General features: G+C 34.2%; 1 protein-coding gene across 3 annotated transcripts in view; it reads right to left on the minus strand.

Annotated features, from left to right (window-relative positions):
* Positions 1 to 402: 402 nt before the first annotated feature.
* LOC149803049 (RING finger protein unkempt-like) overlaps positions 403 to 21,875 on the minus strand; it is an 83,006-nt gene continuing 61,533 nt past the window's right edge. For all 3 annotated transcript variants that reach the window (XM_089952607.1, XM_089952606.1, XM_089952605.1), the window contains 2 exons: positions 21,361 to 21,519; positions 403 to 12,355 (listed from right to left, as the gene is read on the minus strand). In XM_089952607.1, the coding sequence (XP_089808733.1) occupies positions 12,170 to 12,355; positions 21,361 to 21,519 (345 nt within the window). In that variant the 3' untranslated portion in view covers positions 403 to 12,169. The remainder of the gene's footprint in view (positions 12,356 to 21,360; positions 21,520 to 21,875) is intronic.

A 21,875-nucleotide genomic window follows, 5' to 3' on the forward strand; every position in this document is an offset into this window, starting at 1 on the left:
TGTTGAGTATGCATCTATCTGTGACAGGTGTTGAATATGCAACTATCTGTGACAGTGTTGAGCATGTTGAGTATGCAACTATGTGACAGTGGTGAGTATATATCTGTAATAGTGAACATATTCTTAAGTACACTGAATATACAAATGTGCTGCACTGCATCAAGTATGCAGCTATCTAAAAAATTTCCTACCTTGCACTGTCACATATGCAGTTCTGTAACAGCTCGACAGATGTAGTTTAATATACAGCCGTGTTTGGCTGTGCTCCTCCATGGTGAGTATGCAGAAATCAGGGTTACAATTAAGATGATTATCAGTCATACATGTCAGTTCATGTAAATTAGTGCATGTTTATGATACCTATGCAAACTAGTATTGGGATCTTGAACAAAAAAGAAGTCATGCCACTGTTGGCATTTATTCTGGAGAAAAAAATGAGTTTCATATTCAGTTAATCCATTATCTCTCTATTTTACTGTATCACTCAAGTTATGTACATAAATAACATCAGCAAAACCTGTCTGTGGTACAAGATGTGAAAAGCTTACTTCGAATGGTTGCATATTGTAAACCAATTTAAAACTGGTGTGAAAACTACAATAAATTCAGACATTCTCATTCAATAAGAAAATGTTTTCTAGCTAAATACCTCTATTCACTCCTTCACAACCATTACAAATACTACAATAATACTGTGATCTGAATAGGACCTAAATGATGGCATCATTCTATGCAAAAATTAAATACAGATGCTAATTGACAATTAATTACCACATATAACTATCTAAAAATAATAACACAGCTCATCACTCTCAATATAGAGTTATTTCAGTAACATGGTCAGTATACAAAAGTCACAAGAGAGTGAATGCAATACTTTAAACTTGCCACTTCTCTTTACTGGGTGTACACACATCACTACCGGCATCCTGTTAGTTCACCTTCTGGCTACAAAACAATACATATTAACATTTTAATTACATTTATGTTCTTTTAGTCTTTAGTCACTTTCAATGCCAGTTCAAAGAGCAACAGTCTATACTGACTTGAAAATACGTTCATTCAAAAACTGAGACCAGAATCTACAAGAATCCACTTAATTCACATAAGAAGTCACTTTACTTGCATTGCCTTACAGAAGTCAGCAAGTGCAGAGTTTGCATACATGCGACAGGGGGACAAATAAGGGAAAATAATCACAGACCTTTATTTTATTATATGCACATCTCATTCGCAGCTAAATCGACATGTGTATTTAAGAATTAAATAATGCACGTCAACTACATTTGGATAATGCCGACTTAACATTTAATTGTGATCTGCCTGTTTGGCACAATATGGACAGCTACTCATGCAAACTGTGATCTCATTTCTACATCAACTTGAACTGATTACCACTACCAGGATAGTAGGAACAAAAATTAAAATAGAAATGTACTCATTGCGAAAACAAAAATCACTCAAATACATTACAGTGATGTACAGTGGATGAAGAAAACTGGCTTAGTAAAGTGGAGACCAGTTCCAATCGGGCCAATCTAAAAAATATTCGAATGAGCACATTATTCACAACAGAATGAGTTAAGAGGACTTTTACTTGAGACGAAGTAAACTAGTGTAATGTTTAGTTTTGAAAATGTACTGAAAACACATTGAAGATTGATCAAACACTTGCTGTTGACATTTTGGGTTTTAATGTCATTTCTTGGCACAAGACAGACTATCTGGTGGCCAGTGGTGGAGGATGAACCCAGGAAAACCTCCGTAAGAATCACTGACCCACAAGAAGCTACTGGCAGCTTTCTCACATATCCACAATGGCCGAGCCCGAGACTCGAATCCACATGAAAAGAGGTGAGATGGCATTGTTTGGTAAAGGTGAGCTCTATGGATCTCTTGGCCACCTGGAGTTCCAATAAAACATTTGTACTTTTGATGAGAGCTAGTGGATGCCAGTAATGTGTCTTCCCTAAAAATGAAAAGATCCTATAAGTATTAACTCTCCTCACAAGTCTGATATTTGTCAGACAGCCTGTACTACAGCACTACACCCCAGGATAATGCATCAAAAATCTGATTACTAAACATTTGCGGTAATCAAACAAAGCATATTGTCATCAAAAATATAGAAAAAACATTTTTTAAAATTCTTAAAGTAACATTCTAATTATGATACAGGATAAAGAAATGCCAACTTCATTGAGAAATCTGTAAATTATGGATGTATTCAAACATATCCCATAAGGATCTTTATTCCCACAAAAACCAAGATATAGAAGCCTGTTTGTAAGGTATATACAACTTTGATACAGTATAACCAAAAAATGATCCAGACCAATTGGGAAACAATTTGTCTAGCAAATATGTTTTATGGATGAATGACTTTAATCAACTGGTGCTTTAAATTTTCTGGAGACATTTGGGAAAACATTTCAGCAAACAAGATTGATGATCAGTGTCCATCATTATCAGTGTTTTACTTTACAATCTCAGCCACGAAAGAATACCATATATACTTACTTATAATGTCGAGTCAAAAAGCAAACAACAAAGATCCTGATCTGCCATAGCATAATACACCTGTAGATCAGGGTCAATGCTGTTTGTTCTACTGATTACTCCTAAAAAACTGCACAGACAAAGATATGGGTTTGTGCATTTTGCAGTAGGATTCGTAACCAAATATATATGGTATCCGAACCCCATCTATTGAGAATCAAAACTAATAAAGGATTATAATACACTCCAAATATATGCCACTAGAGTATATCCCTAAAAATTATATTTTAAAGGCACTCATGAGCAGTTTTTAAACCTGATTTTTTCTTCTTATCACCTTTCATTAGGCTGTTAGTGATTGGGTTCATTACAAAGGGCATCACTCACTACAATTTGCTCTGCATAACCTTGAACAAAAGACATTTCTGTTGGAAAACCAAAATGTCTGAAAATGGGCATTTAGGAGCCATAACTCTTCTGTATGAAATCCAATTCATACGTGGTCTCATCAATATAAATTGCATAATACATTTGGCTGATGTTTGACATCCACTGTAAAGTGATGGAGCACAAAGCAGTTGGGATGATGGGTATTCAGTGACCAGAATAATTCTTAATGATAATATGGAACAAATTTATCTAATTCTAGGTCTCATCAGTCTATAATTCTACAAGACAAGTATGGCAAAACTCCGAAGTTATGCTGTACAAGCTAATGGAGTGTAAGCAGTCAGGGGCTACAACTCCTGTAAATGTTATGTAATGCCGGTCATCCAGCTCATTCAAGAGTTGCATTGTTATGAAGCTGCATGCTCAACATCGGTGAAATCAGTGGTGAATGATGATCTGAAATGTTGAAATCCAACTTCATGTCTCATTGCTACAAATCTGCCCACCAAAACTCGAAATTAATGAAAAAATTAAATGCTATGATGTGGGTCCAAAGCGATGAGGACTGCCACTCTGAGGCCATAACTCTATGAATGTTTCTCCGTAAATGATGTTCCAATAAATGTTGTTCTGGAAATCCGATCCATTTAAGGATTCAACAATATAAAGCTGCATGCTTAATCTGGCCAATTTCCATTCTTGAAATTCTTGAATTCAATCAGGTCTGATCAATCCGAAGCCACGTGCCAAATCTGGATGAAATTCAACAAATGTTTGTGAAATAATCTTGCAGAAACCAAATTTAAGAGGAAAGCATTCAGGGGGCCGTAATGTTCTAAATAAAACTAATAAAAGGCAAACACAGGTCTATGAAGCCATGTTCCTACAAAATTACATTAAAATTGATTGAATGGTTCTTGCACTTTTCTGATTACAAGCAATATCTTGTGTGAAGTTAATCATCAATGGTTATAGCTCTATTAGAAAAAAGCTGATGAGATGAATCCATTACAAGTCACATCCAGCTCCAGGAGACACACCAAAACTGCATAATAATACGTTGAATGATCCCTGAACTATGCTGGTTACAAGACTCTACTATAGTTTATTTTTAAAACTGATCCAAAAAGGCTAACAAGTCCATGAAAATAATGGACTGGAAAAGATCAAACCTTTAATATGCACATCCCCATGTTACAGACAACTTACCTAACATATGTTCTCATTGTTTTGGGTTTAACACCATTTTTCACTGCACAATAGGCTATACATGGGAGCCAGAATATCTGGTGAAAGAAAACAATGGAAAAATCCTGCAAAGAACCACCGACCCACAGGAAGCTATTGGCAACCTTTTTCACATACACATGGTGGCTGAGCCTAAGACTCAAACCCATGCAGACGGGCAAGATGTTGGTACATACCATTTGACATTCCATGAATTTTGTTCAAGGGTTGCAGAGGTATGGTGATTGGAAGAAGTGTGAAAAGACAAAAGTGAATAATATAGGACTCCTGCACCTCAGTGCTAGATGCTGAAAAAAGTACAATATTGAAGAAAATAAAATAACAGATCCCTCTATAATAGCAACAAGTTTTGAATTCATATCATACTAATATTATTTATACTAAGTTATTAACTTCATTTAGAGCTCAGCATAATTAATTTAAATTTAATGACTGAAAAAAATCTTTATTACATCAAAAAGATGCTGAAAATCTGCTCAGTACATTTAGATTACACATTACAGTCTTTCTGCAAATGTTCCCCAAGATAAATATTATGTGACAATGTTTGAAACTGCAGCCCACAAGTCTAATGCCTGCAAATTTCAGTGATCTAATACCAAAAAAGAGTAGCCACTACGTTGGCCACTTTTGGACATTTTAGGTTAATTTAATTTACACATTTTTTGTTTTGTTGTAATAAAAGAAATAATAGAAACCATATAAAAAATAAATTTAAAATATTTGTTATGACGATCACTTGCAAATCCATAACATAGCAATCAGATCTGCTGGCTGAGATGAGAAGAAAATAACTGCATATACTCTGTGTGTAACAGATGCTTGCAAATGCAGTGAAAAACTCTTCTGTGTCTATGCAATGTTTAATGACACATGCTATTTATGATTCCCAATTTCAACATGTCACAGTATCTGAATTCAGGCTTCATTTCATAGACAGCTGTACTATGAATACCAGTGTCTCATCTTTGGAGGATAGGCCTAGTTTTGATACTTTTGATGTAGCTGGATTCACACCTTTTACCATGAGCAGCTGTACTTGGGATACCTGTGCCTCATTTTTGGAGGCTGGGCCTAGTTCTGGTGCTTTTATAGAAGCCGAGTCCATAGATAAAAATTCCTCAATGGCAGCACCAGATTCTGATGCCCAGCCAACAGATGAGGTATGTATGAATCTGGCACAGCTACAAATCAGCATTGTCCTGGTCAATAAACAGTGGCCATTTTACAATGAATTGAACAAAACTGAATAAATCTGATACATGATATAAATATCTTGTTTTTGTGTTTTCTTTATTTTTCCATTTTTTACTGCACAAATGACTATACAAAGGGGATTCACGTCTACCTACATTTACCAATATGCCAATGACTACATTTTTCTTGCATGATGAAATGTAAGACAAGTTGGTTTATAAACAGAACAAACAGAATTTTCTTGTCACTGGTGCTGTTGACCTTTTGCCGAGTTTCACATACTGTGATAGTAATTCTGGACTGACAATATCATACATGGGGAAATGTGTCACATTTGTAAAACATTTTTTAATTATTCCTCAAAAACAGGGTGAAAATCATAACATTTAACTTCAGAGAAATTTAAGATGTATTATATTTCTTATGTTCATTACACTTAATTAAGAAAGAAAACAAAACTAACTCAAGTCACAACTTTTCTGAAAACTGGACAATGGTAATTTGACAACTGAGATTCCCCACATGTGGTAAACAATCTGTGATATACTTTTCCAACTATGCAAATTCAAGCTATGCCAAGTTTGATAACATTAAACAAAAATGAAATGTTTCTTAAAACACATTATCTCAAGGAATTATCTCCCTTATAAAGTACAGATTCTCTGGAGTTTGATACCATTAAGCAAAACTGAAATGTTTATTAAAGCACAGTATCTCAAGGAATTATCTCCCTTATAAAGTACAGATTCTCTGGAGTTTGATAACATTAAGCAAAAATGAAATGTTTATTAAAACACATTATCTCAAGGAATTATCTCCCTTATAAAGTACAGCTTCTCTGGAGTATTCAAATCTGAAGACACAAATTTTACTTATTACCAACACTGGTTTATACAAGTAAAAATCTTTCAAGTGATTTTATCTTACTAAATTCTAAAACATTCATACAAATCACACATAATTATAAACACTTCAATAGACAAATAAGTTAGGTTTATAATCTTGTACATATTTATTGTCAATACTCTCCCATTACAAACTAAAGTTTTACCACTTCTATCAATGATTGTCTACGTTAAGTCTGACTGATGATAATGCCAATAGGAAATTAAGATGCATCAAGGTTCAATCTAGACTGCATTGTTTGCACATCTCTACACCTCTCTGTTTTTGACTGTAAATTTTGGCCCTTTATCCATTATGACTTTTGTACATTAGGCCTATCTTTTATGGTGGTGACTTCTGTACATTAGACCCATCTTTAATGGACAATCCATCATAAACATCTAATTTTTATTTGAATGTGGGAAGAGTGCAGATATCATGTAAATATTTTACTCGAATGAAAAAAGAATTCAATATTGCAATATCTTAAAAGCAAAGTGTAAAATTACCAAAAACTTAAAAAGTATCTGAAACAATTTATTTAAAAAAAGGGCAAAATAATGACAAATTTTAACGATGATCCTTTAAAAAATATTGAGGCCGTTGGCCACATATCCCTGAAGCTTAGACTGAACCCTGATGTATGCATATTTCCTGCAGGCCTTGCAAAATAAAAAATTGTGATCATCTATAACAAAAGACTGTACTGTTAAGATAAGTTTGTGACGTTATTTAGGAAAAATCCATTCATTCTTAACCATCAACCACCTGTCAATGCAAACAGACAAGTGAATCTTTCAAGCCCTTCACCATCCTGCATATATTTAAGAGTCCAAATGCAAACAACAAAGACCCTAATCTGCTGTTGCTTAATGTGCTTGCAGGTTAAAGTTTTGTTTTCTACTGGTTCCTCCTAATAAATTGCATAGACCCAGATCTGCTGGTGCATTATTTGATGGCAGATCTAGGTCTGTGCAGTCTGCAGTTGGACCTGACTTTTGAGTGAATATATACAGTAATTAAAGTCTAGTTTTTCAACGCATTTATATAAATATCTATTAAGTGATAGCTAGAATGCATGGTGCGTGGTCAAGAAGAGATGGATGTTGATCTTGAATAATATTCGCATATAATCACATTTAAAAGGAACCAAATGTACTTGCTTATAAGTCAAGTCTCAATACAAACAATACAGATCAAGTTTCTATGCTGTTTGTTATATTGATTACTCCTAACAAACTGCACAAATTCGTATTTACCTCTACATTTTGCAACAGTAGATCTGGGTCTATACAGTATGACTCGACTTATGAATATAGCAGGTGACTAGATTTTCAGTAATTTTTAATAATTATGTTTATAGCCGAATTAAAAAAAAAAAAACATTCTGGTCAGTAATTGCTCGGTAAATAGTGTTTTGGTGGTTGGGGTGGGTTGCACGCTTTAAAGTTCATAGTTTCAAAAGTTCTCTTTCCATCAAAACATTAACAGGGAGATTACTCGATTACTTCTCTTCTAAAAGATGCAAGTAGAGGATGATATTGAACCTAAAATTTGTGGTTGATAAGACACCCCAAATCAAAGCCTTTGATTAAAACAAAATAATAACCCTAACTGCTTCCAAACTTTCCTGGAGTAGAAGCAACAACTTGACAAATAAATATAGTTTCACTCTAATTTACCTTGCTAAGAGTAATAGACACGTGTCATAACATTCACTGACAAACATCATTTATACAATAAAAAAAAGTAAACTGACACAAGATGAATTTTTTTAATATTAAAACATTAGTTGCCTCAATACCATCTTGTGTAAATTCATTGCAGTAAAATATAACATTTCTTTTGCTTTGGAAACAGATGTAAATTAGAATTGTGTAACTTTCAAAACCTCATATTAATGAGAGAATTAAATTATTAATTTTTCAATTGATCAAGTGGACGAGACAATATTTTGGTCTCCATGACAACCGAGTCAACTATACTGTGCCAAAATGTCTGCCAAGACGGTAGGATTTATTCAGTTTACACATGGGGGGTTTGTATTAAAAATTATAGAGCCATGTAAAGTATCCAACGTCTCATAAATGAGAGTGAGAATAGTGGATGGATGGATGGATGGATGAAGTGACAAAAACATTTTAAAAAACTGAAATTGAAGAATTGTGAATAGCAATAAGCACATCCACTCATTAGTTTAATCAGTGAACCAAATATCACACAGGTTTCATTAACAGTCTTGTGGATAATGGATAGATACATAGACAAAAATATTCAAAATACTGAACTGAAGAATTGTCAATAGCAAAAGACCCATCTGGAGTACAGTGTACCAAGTTTCAATGAGACATACTGAACAGTTCTGGAAAGAAAGGTGTAAATGATAGATGGATGGATCAACAAACAGATGTAAAAATGAAAAAATGTTTCAACTGCAGAATTGTGTACAACCAGGAGAACGTCTACACCACAAACCTTTAATGTAAAACCAAATTTTACCAAGATATCTTAATTTTTTTTTGAGTTTTGCCAAAGAAACAAATGTGAATGGATAAAGAAATGGACATGAACATTATAGCGGAGAATAGTGAATATAAAAACATATGAAGATTATTTGTCAAATTTTTTTATACTAAGACATGAAAAAGTTTTGAGTTATAATGCAGATCACTGAAAAGAAAAAGTAACAAGTTTCATATAGATATGTTAAATAGTTTTGGAGTTTTGCCATGGAAATGAAAATGAGACAACTCATTGAACTGATTCATGGACAGAACATGTTTTTGTATCCCCTGCCAACTTTGTTGGGTAGGAGATATAAAAAAATCCAAATTGAAAATTATTTACAAGACACTTACTGCATATGGGAAGGTTTACATGTGGTTATATTTTTATTTACTCCTGAGGTCAAAGTGAAAATTATGAAAATTAACCTATCAGAAATCTGAAAAGAAAAACAATTTGTGTCATCAAGTGGTGAAATCATGAATAATTAAACATGAGAAATTTTCCAACACTGTAAATTCAAAACTATTTTACATTGCAGTATCATATTAAATAAGCAACTCCAGCTAACAATCTGCTGGTAAATCCCCACCATGTACACTTGCTTACAAGTCAAACCCAACCAAATAAACCCAGATCTGCTGTCACATAGAGTAATCAGTAGAACATCAACATAAACCCTGATCAGCTGGTACAGCATATTAGGGTCTATGTCATTTACAGTTGGACTCAACTTGTAAGCAAGAACATACTGTAATAGATGCTGCATTTACAAAATCATATGATGTAATAATTAATTTCCAATGGCAAAATAATTAATGTGGCAACCAGCTTCTGAATTTGTAACACTTGAATCTGTGATAGGAAGTTGCATTTGACCAGTATTGTATGGGGAACAATCTATACAACCAAAATGACATTGAATTTATACATTACTAGAATACATACACAATTAAATAAATGGCAAAAATAAAAATTGAATATACTGATGATAGAACTAATGACATAGCATGAAAGGGATTTCATAATGGCACTAACAGATATACTATAAACGTTTTTCATAATATTGTCTTCTGTACAGCACTTATGAAATCTTACCAAAATGCTAAAAAGTGAATCTAGTCTAATTATAACGGTAAACTACAGATAATCTGCATTTCATGTTAATCCAGATTTGGCAATACAAATTGAGACAGGGATAAACACTGTAAAGAAAGTGCACCTTATCACATTATTCTGTTTTGATCTGGCCCTCAGCAACGAAATTACAAATCAAAGTAAATAAATAAATAAACAGATAATCATCCATAGTCAGTAATAATAACTCTGACAGGGATAAACACTTTAATGAGAGAGCACATTATCAAATTATTATAGTTGATCTGGCCCTTCGCAATGAAATTACAGATCAAAATACAGAGAATATTGGTGACTTGGTGGGTTCAAGTGATCCTAATTACACAAGCTTAGGTGGAAGAAATAAACTCCAGAAATATGTGTGTTCCTTTATACTAATGTTAATGTACAAAGTATTCTTAACATATTTTCCAAAATTTTCTTTTCAGGTCACCAGAAAGAATTTACATTAACATTTGAAACACTGGAGAAATTATTGTGGAGAGTTCGTTTTCAAAGTATTTGCTACTCTTGTTTCAAGTAGTGCCATCAAAAGTGCAATATACAAGGGAGATAGTTACTATCAAGTCTAACTGTTTACCTCAATCTGAGTTGCCTCCCTCAACATATAAACTTTACCTGAAATGCCAGTTAATACTTTGTTACTGATTTGATCAAGACCATTAAGTTTGCTACTATTATTAGTAATACAAACTACAGTTGGTAAAAGAGAATGGACACTGCCATAAGAATGGAGGGACTGAAATCCCTATAAACCACAAATGCTTTGAACTTTGGATCACATTTACACAAAGTGATCATAATATCAATGTAATGGATCTCTCTTCTTACATGTGAATTGTTATCCAAAACAAATCAGTACAGATGGGATCTAAATTATCCAAAATGAATAATAATAATAACAATAACAATAATGACTCAAACCAAATACTGTAAAACAAATATAAGCATGTGAAAGTCATTGGTGCATGTGGCACACTACCCTATGTGTACTATGATAAAACAAGACCAACGTTTATTTAATTTCCTATTTTTCTGAATTGGAAATAAACTATCAAAAATCTGTGCTAAAATGTCCCTTGGAAGATTAGATTACAAGAGTTTTCAGGTGCTCAAAGTAGTTTTACAGTATCCAAACTGGACGTTTCATGACCATGGGTCCAACTTTACAATTCATAAATGTGTAATTCTTTCTGTAATGACTGTATCTGTGAACAAGGTAATGCACTTAAAATAACTGAAATATTGTGTCAGAAGTAGATGCTTTTGAGAGAGAAGCTCCTTCAAATGTCCAATACACTTTGGTACAGTGAAGAAAAGTATACTGATAAAGCTTAATGGAATAAAAGACTAAAAAATTTCAACAAATGCCTTCCAGTTCCCATAAAGAAGTTCAAATTACATGGAAGCTTATTGAGACACAGACCTTTCAATTCCCATAAGAAGCTGAGTTACCATATATACTCGCTTATAGATCAAGTCAAACTGCAAAGAGTCATGATCCTTATCTGCCGTAGAATGATACGCTTGCAGATTAGGTTTATGTTGTTTGTTCTATTGATTACTTCTAACAAAATGCACAGACCCATATCTGCCAGCACATTATGCAATGACATATCTAGGTCTGTGCAGTCTGCAACAGAACCTGAATCATAAGCGAGTATGTAAGGTTGCACCTTACGTACTCGCTTATGATTCAAGTTCTGTTGCAGAATTGAGATGCAGCTTGAGATTTTTATCATCTCCATGAAACATTAACTGGCAAAATGCTTTTAAAAAATTGAGGTTTTAAAAAATAAAAAAGATTAAATCATTATTTCCTTTTCAATAGAAACTAACCTTTTGATAGGAGCTTTTTATAATATAAAACAAAAGTGAAAGTGAGTATATCTAGTTCTAACAATTTTCTCATAAACTTGGGAAAACAAAAGAATAAGAATGACACCTATTATGAAATTATTCTTTCCATGGTTAAATTAAATAAGCTACACTGCTCTCATGTATACAGTTCTTTACTGAATAATATTTATGCACCAAAGCCATAAAATCCGACCAGCGGTTGATGAAATGATGAAGAAAAAAGGTTAATGAGTGAATATCCCCAAACCAATGCATGATTGGCTAATAACAAAAACAAAAATACATATAGCTTTGGGTTTCAAAACAATCAATTAAGTCATTCCAAATCAGTACAAAATGACCTGCAAAATTAATACCATCACCTGTACTGCAGGAGATTACCAACATAAACATGCCTTGATTGCTGATTGTTATTAATTTCTTGCTAAATGCCTATATTCCACCACCATTACAACTGATAGTTGCTCACTGTCACTGCATTTCTTTGACTGATTTTGATTCCACAGAGAGGACATTCTGACACTTTTCCTGCGCATTCAGCACACATTACATTATGATTGCATGGTCCTGTGGTAACATTTCTCTTCTTATCCACACATTTAATACACTTTACACTTTGCTGCTTGTATAATACCTAAAAATAGAAAACAAAATTTTAAAAATAACATCTCTGAATTGACTCATGCATGCCAAACCCTGGCGAGGGAAAAGTGTAATCCAAGTGGACAAAAAGAGTAATCTGAGCAGAAAAAGAGTAATCCACATATAACATGATAAAATTCAATGAGCATAAGTACAAAATCTTTATTTATCCCTCTGGACTTTTAACATCAATTACTGTTTCAAGTTTTCATATGTAGCACTTTTAGCTGTAAAAAGCAAAAGACTCTCAAAACACTTTGTACCAGCTGAGACTACAAATGTTTTGCACACTAGTAGAGCACTAAGTGCTGGGTTACTAAGCCTGGATCTGAATTCAGTTTTATTTTTGTTAATAATACTGAACAATCTCTCAGTCAGGATTAGAATGGTAAAGAACCAATATTCCTTTCATAGCCTGACAAAGATGAGGAAATTTATTGGATATTTTAGCTGGGAAATAAGGTGCCATTGCTCATCAACTCTGTCTGCATGAAGTACATTGTTAGGCAGAATGCCAACTTCATACTTCAGGAGCTCTCCTTCTAATTTAAAGGCAGCCTTTCCTGCAGCAAGGTGCATTAAATTACAGGGACAAACTGATATGCAGTGATGGAGACATTTTTCAAAATATAGAATGCAACTCCTTTATGAATTCCAGTCATCACTGATGCATTATCAGTTGAAAACCTCATACAGTTCTGCCAACTTATGTTTATTCAAAGCTTTATCAAGTAAATCAAAAATGTTTTCTCCAGTGGAATCTACTGTTAATTCTTGTAATGAAAGAAGAACACTCTGACTTTGCCCTTTTTGTTGTCCAAGTCTCTTACACAGACCGAGTACAACTTTTTTGTCATCATCATCACTACTCCTGTCTGTGGCAATACTAAACAACCCAACTTTCATGGCTTCTGCAATTTTAAGTGAAGTATCTGCTGCTAAACACCAAACAATATTAGATGATTTTGTTCCTACACATGCATATTTTCTGCAAGATTGGAATCAAGAAACATTCATTTGAACAAAGGACCACCATAGTCTTCTACCGCTATGGTGCTAGGGGTAGTCCGTATTCTTTTAAGAACTTGGTAAATAACACCTCTGCATTTATAAAATTTGTGTCCACAATCGAGTTCTGCTGTAAAAAAGAAGCTATCTTAATACTGGAGTTAGTAAAAAGAGCTAATTCAAGGTTTCTTTGTTTTACCACCATGACCAATATTAAAATCCTTTCCACACAGCCTGCAATGAGTGTGAAGCTGCCCTAGAATGTAACGCTGTATTATGTAATTCATGTATTCATCTCTGAATTGGTTTTTCATCTTTTTCTAATCCATCTGTGAAATTATCTGAAAAACATTTTTCTCTAACACATGCATTGACTATAATAAATCTAACGACTTTTAATGCCAAATACCTGCAGACTGGTTCTGTACCAGATCTGAATTAGAACAAAGAATCGGAGAGCAAAGATTGAAAATTAGAAAATGAATCTGTTCTCTCCTAACTAATCCATACAGCTGCTATAAATAGAAACCGTGGTCAAAAGTTTGAAAGCAGAAACTAGCATGTTTCTTGGAAATAGGGCAGCTGCTATAAACAGAACTTAATACTGTTAGGTAAGTGCATGCAAGTCTACGGACAAGCATACTCTTATGCTGTAGTTACAGAGAAGCCATCATTTCTAGAATTTGGTCTGTGTGATTAATGGGATGTTAATAAAAATGAGAAAACAAAATAAGAATTCTTTCGGGAGGGGGATATACTGAAACATGTAATTTTGTGGAAAAAAGCATAATGATTATGCCAAAAGTGTAATGGTTGGCATGTATGCTGACTGACAATAAATCATACACTAAGAAAATACTATAGCTCTGCAAAAAGTCTAACCTGTGACATGTGCAATGGTGTATTTCCAGTTTATCAGACACTCTTATGTTTAACACAGAACTCTGATTAAGAATCCTGAAATTGATACCAGTGAAAAATGATACCTATATATCACTATGCTTACGTAGGTGAGAGAAAAAAACCCACACCAAGTTTATTAACTCTACAATTTATAAGTGAACTGTTCATAACAAAAGGCAAGCAAAAGTAAGCATGAGATCACTCACAGTAAGCATGAGATCACTTACAGTAAGCATATCACTCACAGTAAGCATGAGATCACCCAGTGAGCATAAGATCACTCACAGTGAGCATGAGATCACTCACCTTGTGTCTGCTTAAAAGTCAGATGCAAGAGTAGTTCACCGAGAAATTTATGTAAAATGTTTTCTACTTACAACCAACTCTCACTCCATCCCCATCCCCACTTGAGAATACAGAAATGGTCCAATGTGCTCTCATACTGTAAGATGCAACTATCGGTGGTGGGAGCCACAGTGGCCCAGTGGTTAGGGTGGCATGGTTTCGTATTTTGAGAGGGTTCAATTTTTGAAGAAAAGAAATTCCAAGGGTTTCTTTACTGGTTATCCTAGCTATTTAAAAAATATCTTATATATCTTAGGTATTGTTAAAAAAAACAACTTTTAATTCCCTTTATTTTCGTGTGCACCTATCTAAAGATTGCTAGTTATGCTTCGTCAATTTCACTTCTTGGACTTCAGACAATAACATTTTTGTTGTTGTTGTTGTAGTGTTTAACGCCATTTTTCAGCACACGATAGGCTATACATGGCAGCCAGTATTAATGGTGGAGGAAGAACCCTGAAAAACCCAGGGAAGAACCACCGACCCACGAGAAGCTACTGGCAGGCTTTCACACGTACCCACGCTAGCCGAGCCTTGGACTTGAACCCACGCAGACAGAGGTGAGATGGCAGTGATCCGTAACGGAGAGCGCTTTAGACCACTCGGGGCCCCAAACATTTTTGTAATTCATTCATTGTGTTTCTGAAGAGGTACTGCCCACTCTGGCAGAAGTTGTTTTCCCCATTTTAATAACTGCTGAAGATAGTGTGCTAATTCAGGTTGATTTTTTTTTTGAGCATATGGTAGCAGCCATTTTGGCTAAGTTGTATAAATTCCAAAAGTACATATGTAAAGAAATTTCAGCCATAGTACATGAAAGTAGCACAGATGTATGTCAATATTCTATCCATTGTGCATGTTGCAAATAGAAACAACTTCATCTTACACCAAATACATTTTCTGATGTTTAAAATATTTGCAGCGTAATCCCTACTATTAAGGGCTAGTGACCTAAAAAAAGCTGTCAAAATATTAGAAAATTTCTACCAGTACCTGTCAATTCTAATGACTGGTCACCCAGTTAACTGATCAATGTATTAAATTTGTACAAACCTGAAGTCAACATTTTTTAAAATTCAATATCCTAAAAATATCACTACCTAATAACCACTGGTATAAAGTCCAAGAATGTCTGCAGTGTGGCAGTTTATAGTGAAGTCTAGCACTGGAACATCATGCTGCAGACATGTAGCATGATGTCCCCCACAGTCACATTATCCTGACACCAGGCCGACCATTCCTAACAATAACCTCTTAATTGCTGAGTGCCAAGTGAGGCAGCTATTAGTACCATTTTAAAAAGTCTTTGGCATGACTCGGCCTGTGACTGAACCCATAACCTCCCACATCCGAGGTAGAAGCTCTAGCCACTAGGCCACCGGAGCGGTCACTGATAAAGTTCTGAAATCCTCCATCACTGTACAGTTTATCATCATATATCATCTAACTCCCTTTCCTTGGCCTCACTGTCATTTGTGGATACTTAGAGACTGAGCTTGAGCTTTGTAACACTCTGATCATACAATTTGTGAAATCTATTCAAGGTTGCAACCGAACACATCAGTTGTGCAGCAAGATCAAATAACCAACCTTTGCTACTTGCCAGTGTACCACACTCGCGGCATATAATTTGTGAAATATATTCAAAGTCACAACACGTCAAATGTGCGACAAGAATAACCACCCTCTGTTACTTGCCACTGTACCACACTTGTGGCTCAATCAAAGAGATGTCATGTTGGAAAATAAGCTATGGGATTAAGGTCAATTATTTACTGGAAGAGGTAGATCTCTGCTTGGCACTGAAAAAGTACATAAATTTGCAGCTCAATCAAAAGGTTTTTCAACTTAAAAACAAAGTTAAGTGCTGCCTTTACTCTTATGTTATGTGTTTAGGCTCGAATAAACAGTAACACAAAAAAGAGTGAAAACAACAAGCTTTGAAAAATATAATAATTTATTTCTTTGGAAAAATTCTGCAAAAATGAAAAAATATGAACTTATGGGTTTTAAGAATCAAATCCAAAAATAATCCAAGTATAATCCACAAATTAAATTTTTGAAGTCCTAATAACAAAATGTTAAAATGATTTCAAGTTTGAATCCTGATGAAGAATCCAAGATGGAAGACGATAACGTATGCTGTAGCCTGTAGCGTTTAAGTCTACAGTTTCTTACAGAAACAATAATTATCACTCCGGTTTTGGAAATCCAAATAAATTTTCATAAGAGCTGTCATTGCTCAGGAATTTCATACAAGCACATGTATTTTCCAGAAAAAAAGAAAAAAAATTTAATCCTTTTGAATCAAAGTAATTTGAAACAACTCCAAACAGCACACCATACACCTTCCAGTGTAAAGAAAAAGCCCGACTACTGAGAATATCTCCGCAAAACAAAGGTTATACTGTATTCTAAAATGCAAAAAGTGGGTCACATGATCATGTTCCAGAACCTCATAAAAACTTATTTACTTGCTAATGATCACGTACACTCAGTGTGGCCCTGATGAAAACCAATCATTTTACTCAAAGAAATAAAAAAAAATAAAAAAAATTGTTTACTTCTTAAATCAGTAGTCCATTCATGACCTCGACAACAACCAATCATATTAAAATAAAAACAGAACTTATTTACGTGGTTGCTAATAATTTTTAATCAAGGTCAGGAGCCAGGTCAATACCTGGTGTTTACTAAAATGAACAGTCAAGGTCAAACTAATTTCTGGAATAAGTATCATCTCTAGTGAATAAATTTACATTACAATAGCATGTAATGAAAAATATAACAAATTTAAAACTGACAATCAAACAATTAAATTGAAATAAATATATACTGGATCAGATATAATTAAATCAAATATACATAACATTTACAAGCACTGGCAGAAAACACATTTATGGTATGGCATTTTTAATGACCAAAAGAGTGAGGGTTTGAATCTTACAATCTTAGCTACCTTGGTGTGTCTTGGGGCAAGGCTCTTTCCTCTAACTGCCTTGGCACTAAATATACTTGTGTTGCTACGCAATAAAAACCAAACCAAATTAAACCTATCTGATAGCAGATCAGTATCACATGTCCATTATTAACATGCATGTATACTGAGATGTCTTCTATCAACTTGGTTGTTGTTGTTGTTGCTGTTGTAGGGTTTAACGCCATTTTTCAGCGCACGATAGGCTATACATGGCGGCCAGTATTAATGGTGGAGGAAGAACCCGGGAAATCCCCGGAAAGAACCACCGACCCTCGAGAAGCTACTGGCAAGCTTTCTCACATACCCACATTGGCCGAATCCGAGACTCGAACCCACGCAGACAGAGGTGAGATGGCAGTGATCCGTAACGGAGAGCGCTTTAGACCACTCGGGGCCCCTCTATCAACTTGGGTTAAATCAGTTCAGCAGTTTTTGAGACAAAGTAATTTAAAGGATTTTCCTGTTTTTAGTAAAGGGGACCTAAGTTAATGGCAGTTTGGCATTATTACTACAAATCTGCAAGACTTAATACAATTTGTTTGTTTAATTTGGCAAAGTTCTGTTCCGCTTTTTTTAATACTACAAATCAATAGCAAATCCATTTTTATTAGCTGCAATATTTGACAGCAGAAGATTGTCATCATTTGTAAAATCTTGAAAGGCCTTCATTGTCAAATTTTGTTAAATAGTATTTAAGAATTTTAATTTTTTTCTTCTTTCTGTTCTTAGAAAATGTTGGCCATATTTGTTGGATAGGGTATGGCCTATATGCCAGAGTTTGTTCTGTCAAATATTTTTCAGCCATTTATGAGAAGTTTTTTCAAGGTTTTTATATTTTTTATTATGACGACTTAAACTGATGCCTTCCATCATATTTGATCAAATTCTGTTGAGTGATTTTTATTGTTTGAAGGTGTTTTTTCTTCTAATTTTTAGTAGCAATGGCTCTATTTAAGCGTGGATAGGCATAATTTGTACAAACTTGAAAGGATTATAGGGTAGGATCCTTTCTGTAAAATTCTGTAAAATTCTTTCCAGCAGTTTTGAGAAGCCATTTTATGGGGTTTTGTTTCTGTTTTCAAAGACAGTCATATGTGATGATGAACCAACATCATTTGTAAAAAATAAATTAAAAGGCCTTAATGACAGGTTGCTTCCGTCAAACTTGTTGTTTTCTTTTGAGAATTTGTTCTAAGATTTTTCTTCTTCTCTTGTTAGTAACAGTGGCAATATCTGATGGCCAATAGGCATCAATCATATACTTTCCATCCAATCTGATCAAGTTCTGTGTAAACTTGGAAAAGTTATTTACCATATTTTTATATTTTTAGTAATGGCATCCCATCTGACAGTGGACAGGCATTATTTCTGTACAAAACAGATAAACCTTCATGACAGGATGCTCTGTACCTAGTTTGGTTGATTTTGGTCCCATGATTTTTATATAGAGGTGGGGATAGACAGTGTCAATAGATGACCTACATTCCAACTAAAATATTTCAAAATAATGCAGAATTTCAAACTTACTCTTGACAATTATGTTTAAAATCTGTCAAACTATTTCCAAAACTTGTTGGGTTAGACCTCATTCCCAATCACCCATTAAAAATCCCTAAATTACTTTGCTTCCACAAGAGTTATTGTCCTTATCTTGGCACTTCAGTGTAGTGTTACGACAATCTTGTCTGCACAACTGGACTCTCTTTTTTAAGGATTGCCATGAAACTTGGTAAATATTATGTTCTTTCCCTGAGGATGAACATGCTGTCAACTCACTGTTCAAGCAATTTAAAAGAGTTATTGTCCTTTTGACTTGCAGGTGAATGCACTTTAAGGAACATCATTCAAAACTAATCTTAGTGTTTAAGGGATTGATACAAGCCTTGGTAAATATTATGGTTATCATCTCAGCATACTATATCTAGAAATTGCTTTTGAAGTTCCATGGATTGTGAAACAGTACACATTACTGTTGCCAGCTGTGCATGAGGATGAATCATTGTACTTTCAAATTCATAACAGTTATGCACATTATTTGACTACAGGGGTATTGGTTGGATAATTACTTCAGCCAATCGCATTTAGCAGAGAAATGAAAACAGTGATTGTTTGAGACACCTATGACTGAATGTACAAAGGAAGCAGGGTCATATCCTTACACATATGGACAGAGGAGATGAAAAATGCAAATGGCATCAAAACAATTCCTTTTAATGAAAGTGAAAATTTATTTGTGAGCTATTTAGATTATTTTTTTTGGACTTCTGTCATAACATTATGGTTATTTCTAAAGGTGTGAAAATAACAAACACTGTAATCTTAACCAATTGCAGTCAACAAGCATAATTATTATCAAGAGTAACTGCACGGACCATCCTTTAAAAAGAATGGTCCTCAAAAACCTAAGCAATCCCCGACTAAAAAGAACAATTTAAATGCTGAAAAGAACTGTTTTGAAAATGTAGGTTTTAACTGAGTCTATTATTTAAGAATATGTTTTGACAGTGATGAACTTGCTAATCCCATGTAATTTTCTGAATCTAGACAGCCCATCTGGATTTATAACACGGTTGCTAAAGCAAAAATGAAATCTGCAATCACAGTGCATCTTCCTATCAGTCCAGAACATTACTTGTGCACAGAAAGTAATAATAAAGGTACAATAAACATAACCAGTATATCTATTCCTCTACAAGAAGAAACTTGAATTGCATTTTTGGCCAAAATACTAACTATAAAGTTTCCTTCATTGCATTTTTCTGTCCATTTCATCTCTGCTGCTATTTCATCATCTATTATCATCCTAACAGATTGGTTTACTGTCAAGTCCATTCTGTTGTTTGCTTTTAAAAACTATTCTATGTACCAGTCTAACATACTGGCACTAAAGTATTTTTCTCCCATTGTCCCCACCCCCATCTTCTCTAGCCAAGGTTCTGATGCGATAACCCTATCTACAACATGGCATATCAAACATATTTCTCTGCTTCTAGTTTGTGAATTTCATTGGATGCGGCACTGAAATTAAGCTGTTCAAATTTGATCACTGTTCCTACATGATTGAAACAAGGGAAGCACACAACTTTAATGGACTGATAAAATATATGTTATTTCCCAGTGCTGGTCTGTGTTTGCACAAATACACTTCATTCAAATATACTGTAATGGCTTCCCTCTGGTACACAGTCATACTTTCAATGTTAAACTTCAGAAGTATCCACTTTAGACCGATGTACAATGCACCATGCTATTGGTTAGTTGGCATTACATGCTAAGGGAGTCAACTCATGAAATCCAAAAAATGTCGCTATGACAAAGCAGCAATCTATAAGTTCGATCATGTCAGAACCTTGGCTAGCGAAGATGCCCCATCCCAATCAAAACTGTATCCAATACAATTATAAGGAATGTAGGATTGTAACTAAAACTCATTAACAATTCTGATAAAACTGAAATGATCGGCGTCTCTGGGGTGGGTGGGTGGGCTGAGGACAGCACTTCCTATATAGCTGATAATAGCCAGGTTTGATGTAGCAAGAGACCACTTTACCAGTGTGGGACAGAAAATATAAAGGGCTGCTACTTTAAATTGCCTAATTTCTAACTCTGTTGCATGTGCAATATTATCTGCTACAACTTAATCCCATCATTAAAGAGACAAAATCCAACTATGCATTTCATAGTAAATATGACTGTAGCTGCTGTTCTGTCATATGTAACATATTCCAGACTTAATGTCAACATCTAGAGGTTCAACTTACCTGTTCAATTTTTTCTAGATCTGAACGTAACTGTTGTTGTAACTGTCGCAGTTGAGGTATGGATATATTTTCTAAATCAGCAGATCTCTGTAAACTGCGTATGTATGGACTCTCTTTAGATTGCATTTCTAACTTCATTTTCTTTAGATGATTTAGAGCCTGAAATAATAAAATTAATTTAAAAAGGTGCATCACTTTGAAAAATCAGGTTTCCCAGAAATAAATATTTAAAAAAATAATCTAAAAGAAATCAAAATTACCATATAAACCAGAGTTCCGTTGGAATATATCTCTTAAGTGATATTCATTTTTAAAAAAAATCACCATTTAATTTGCAAAAGCAATTTAATATGTAGGTAAACCAGACAATTAAAAGAATTAGTGAGAAGAAATGAGCAGTCTATGACTGAGACCACTCCCAATAAACTTAATACAGACAAATATTTATCAGTGTTATTAAGATGATGATACTTCAAAAGCCCAGGTCATATTTCTTAAACTAGATTTCTGAAATC

Source organism: Sinohyriopsis cumingii, chromosome 3 (assembly GCF_028554795.1).
Source record: "Sinohyriopsis cumingii isolate HCF-2022 chromosome 3, ASM2855479v2, whole genome shotgun sequence".
Lineage (NCBI taxonomy): Eukaryota > Metazoa > Mollusca > Bivalvia > Unionida > Unionidae > Sinohyriopsis > Sinohyriopsis cumingii.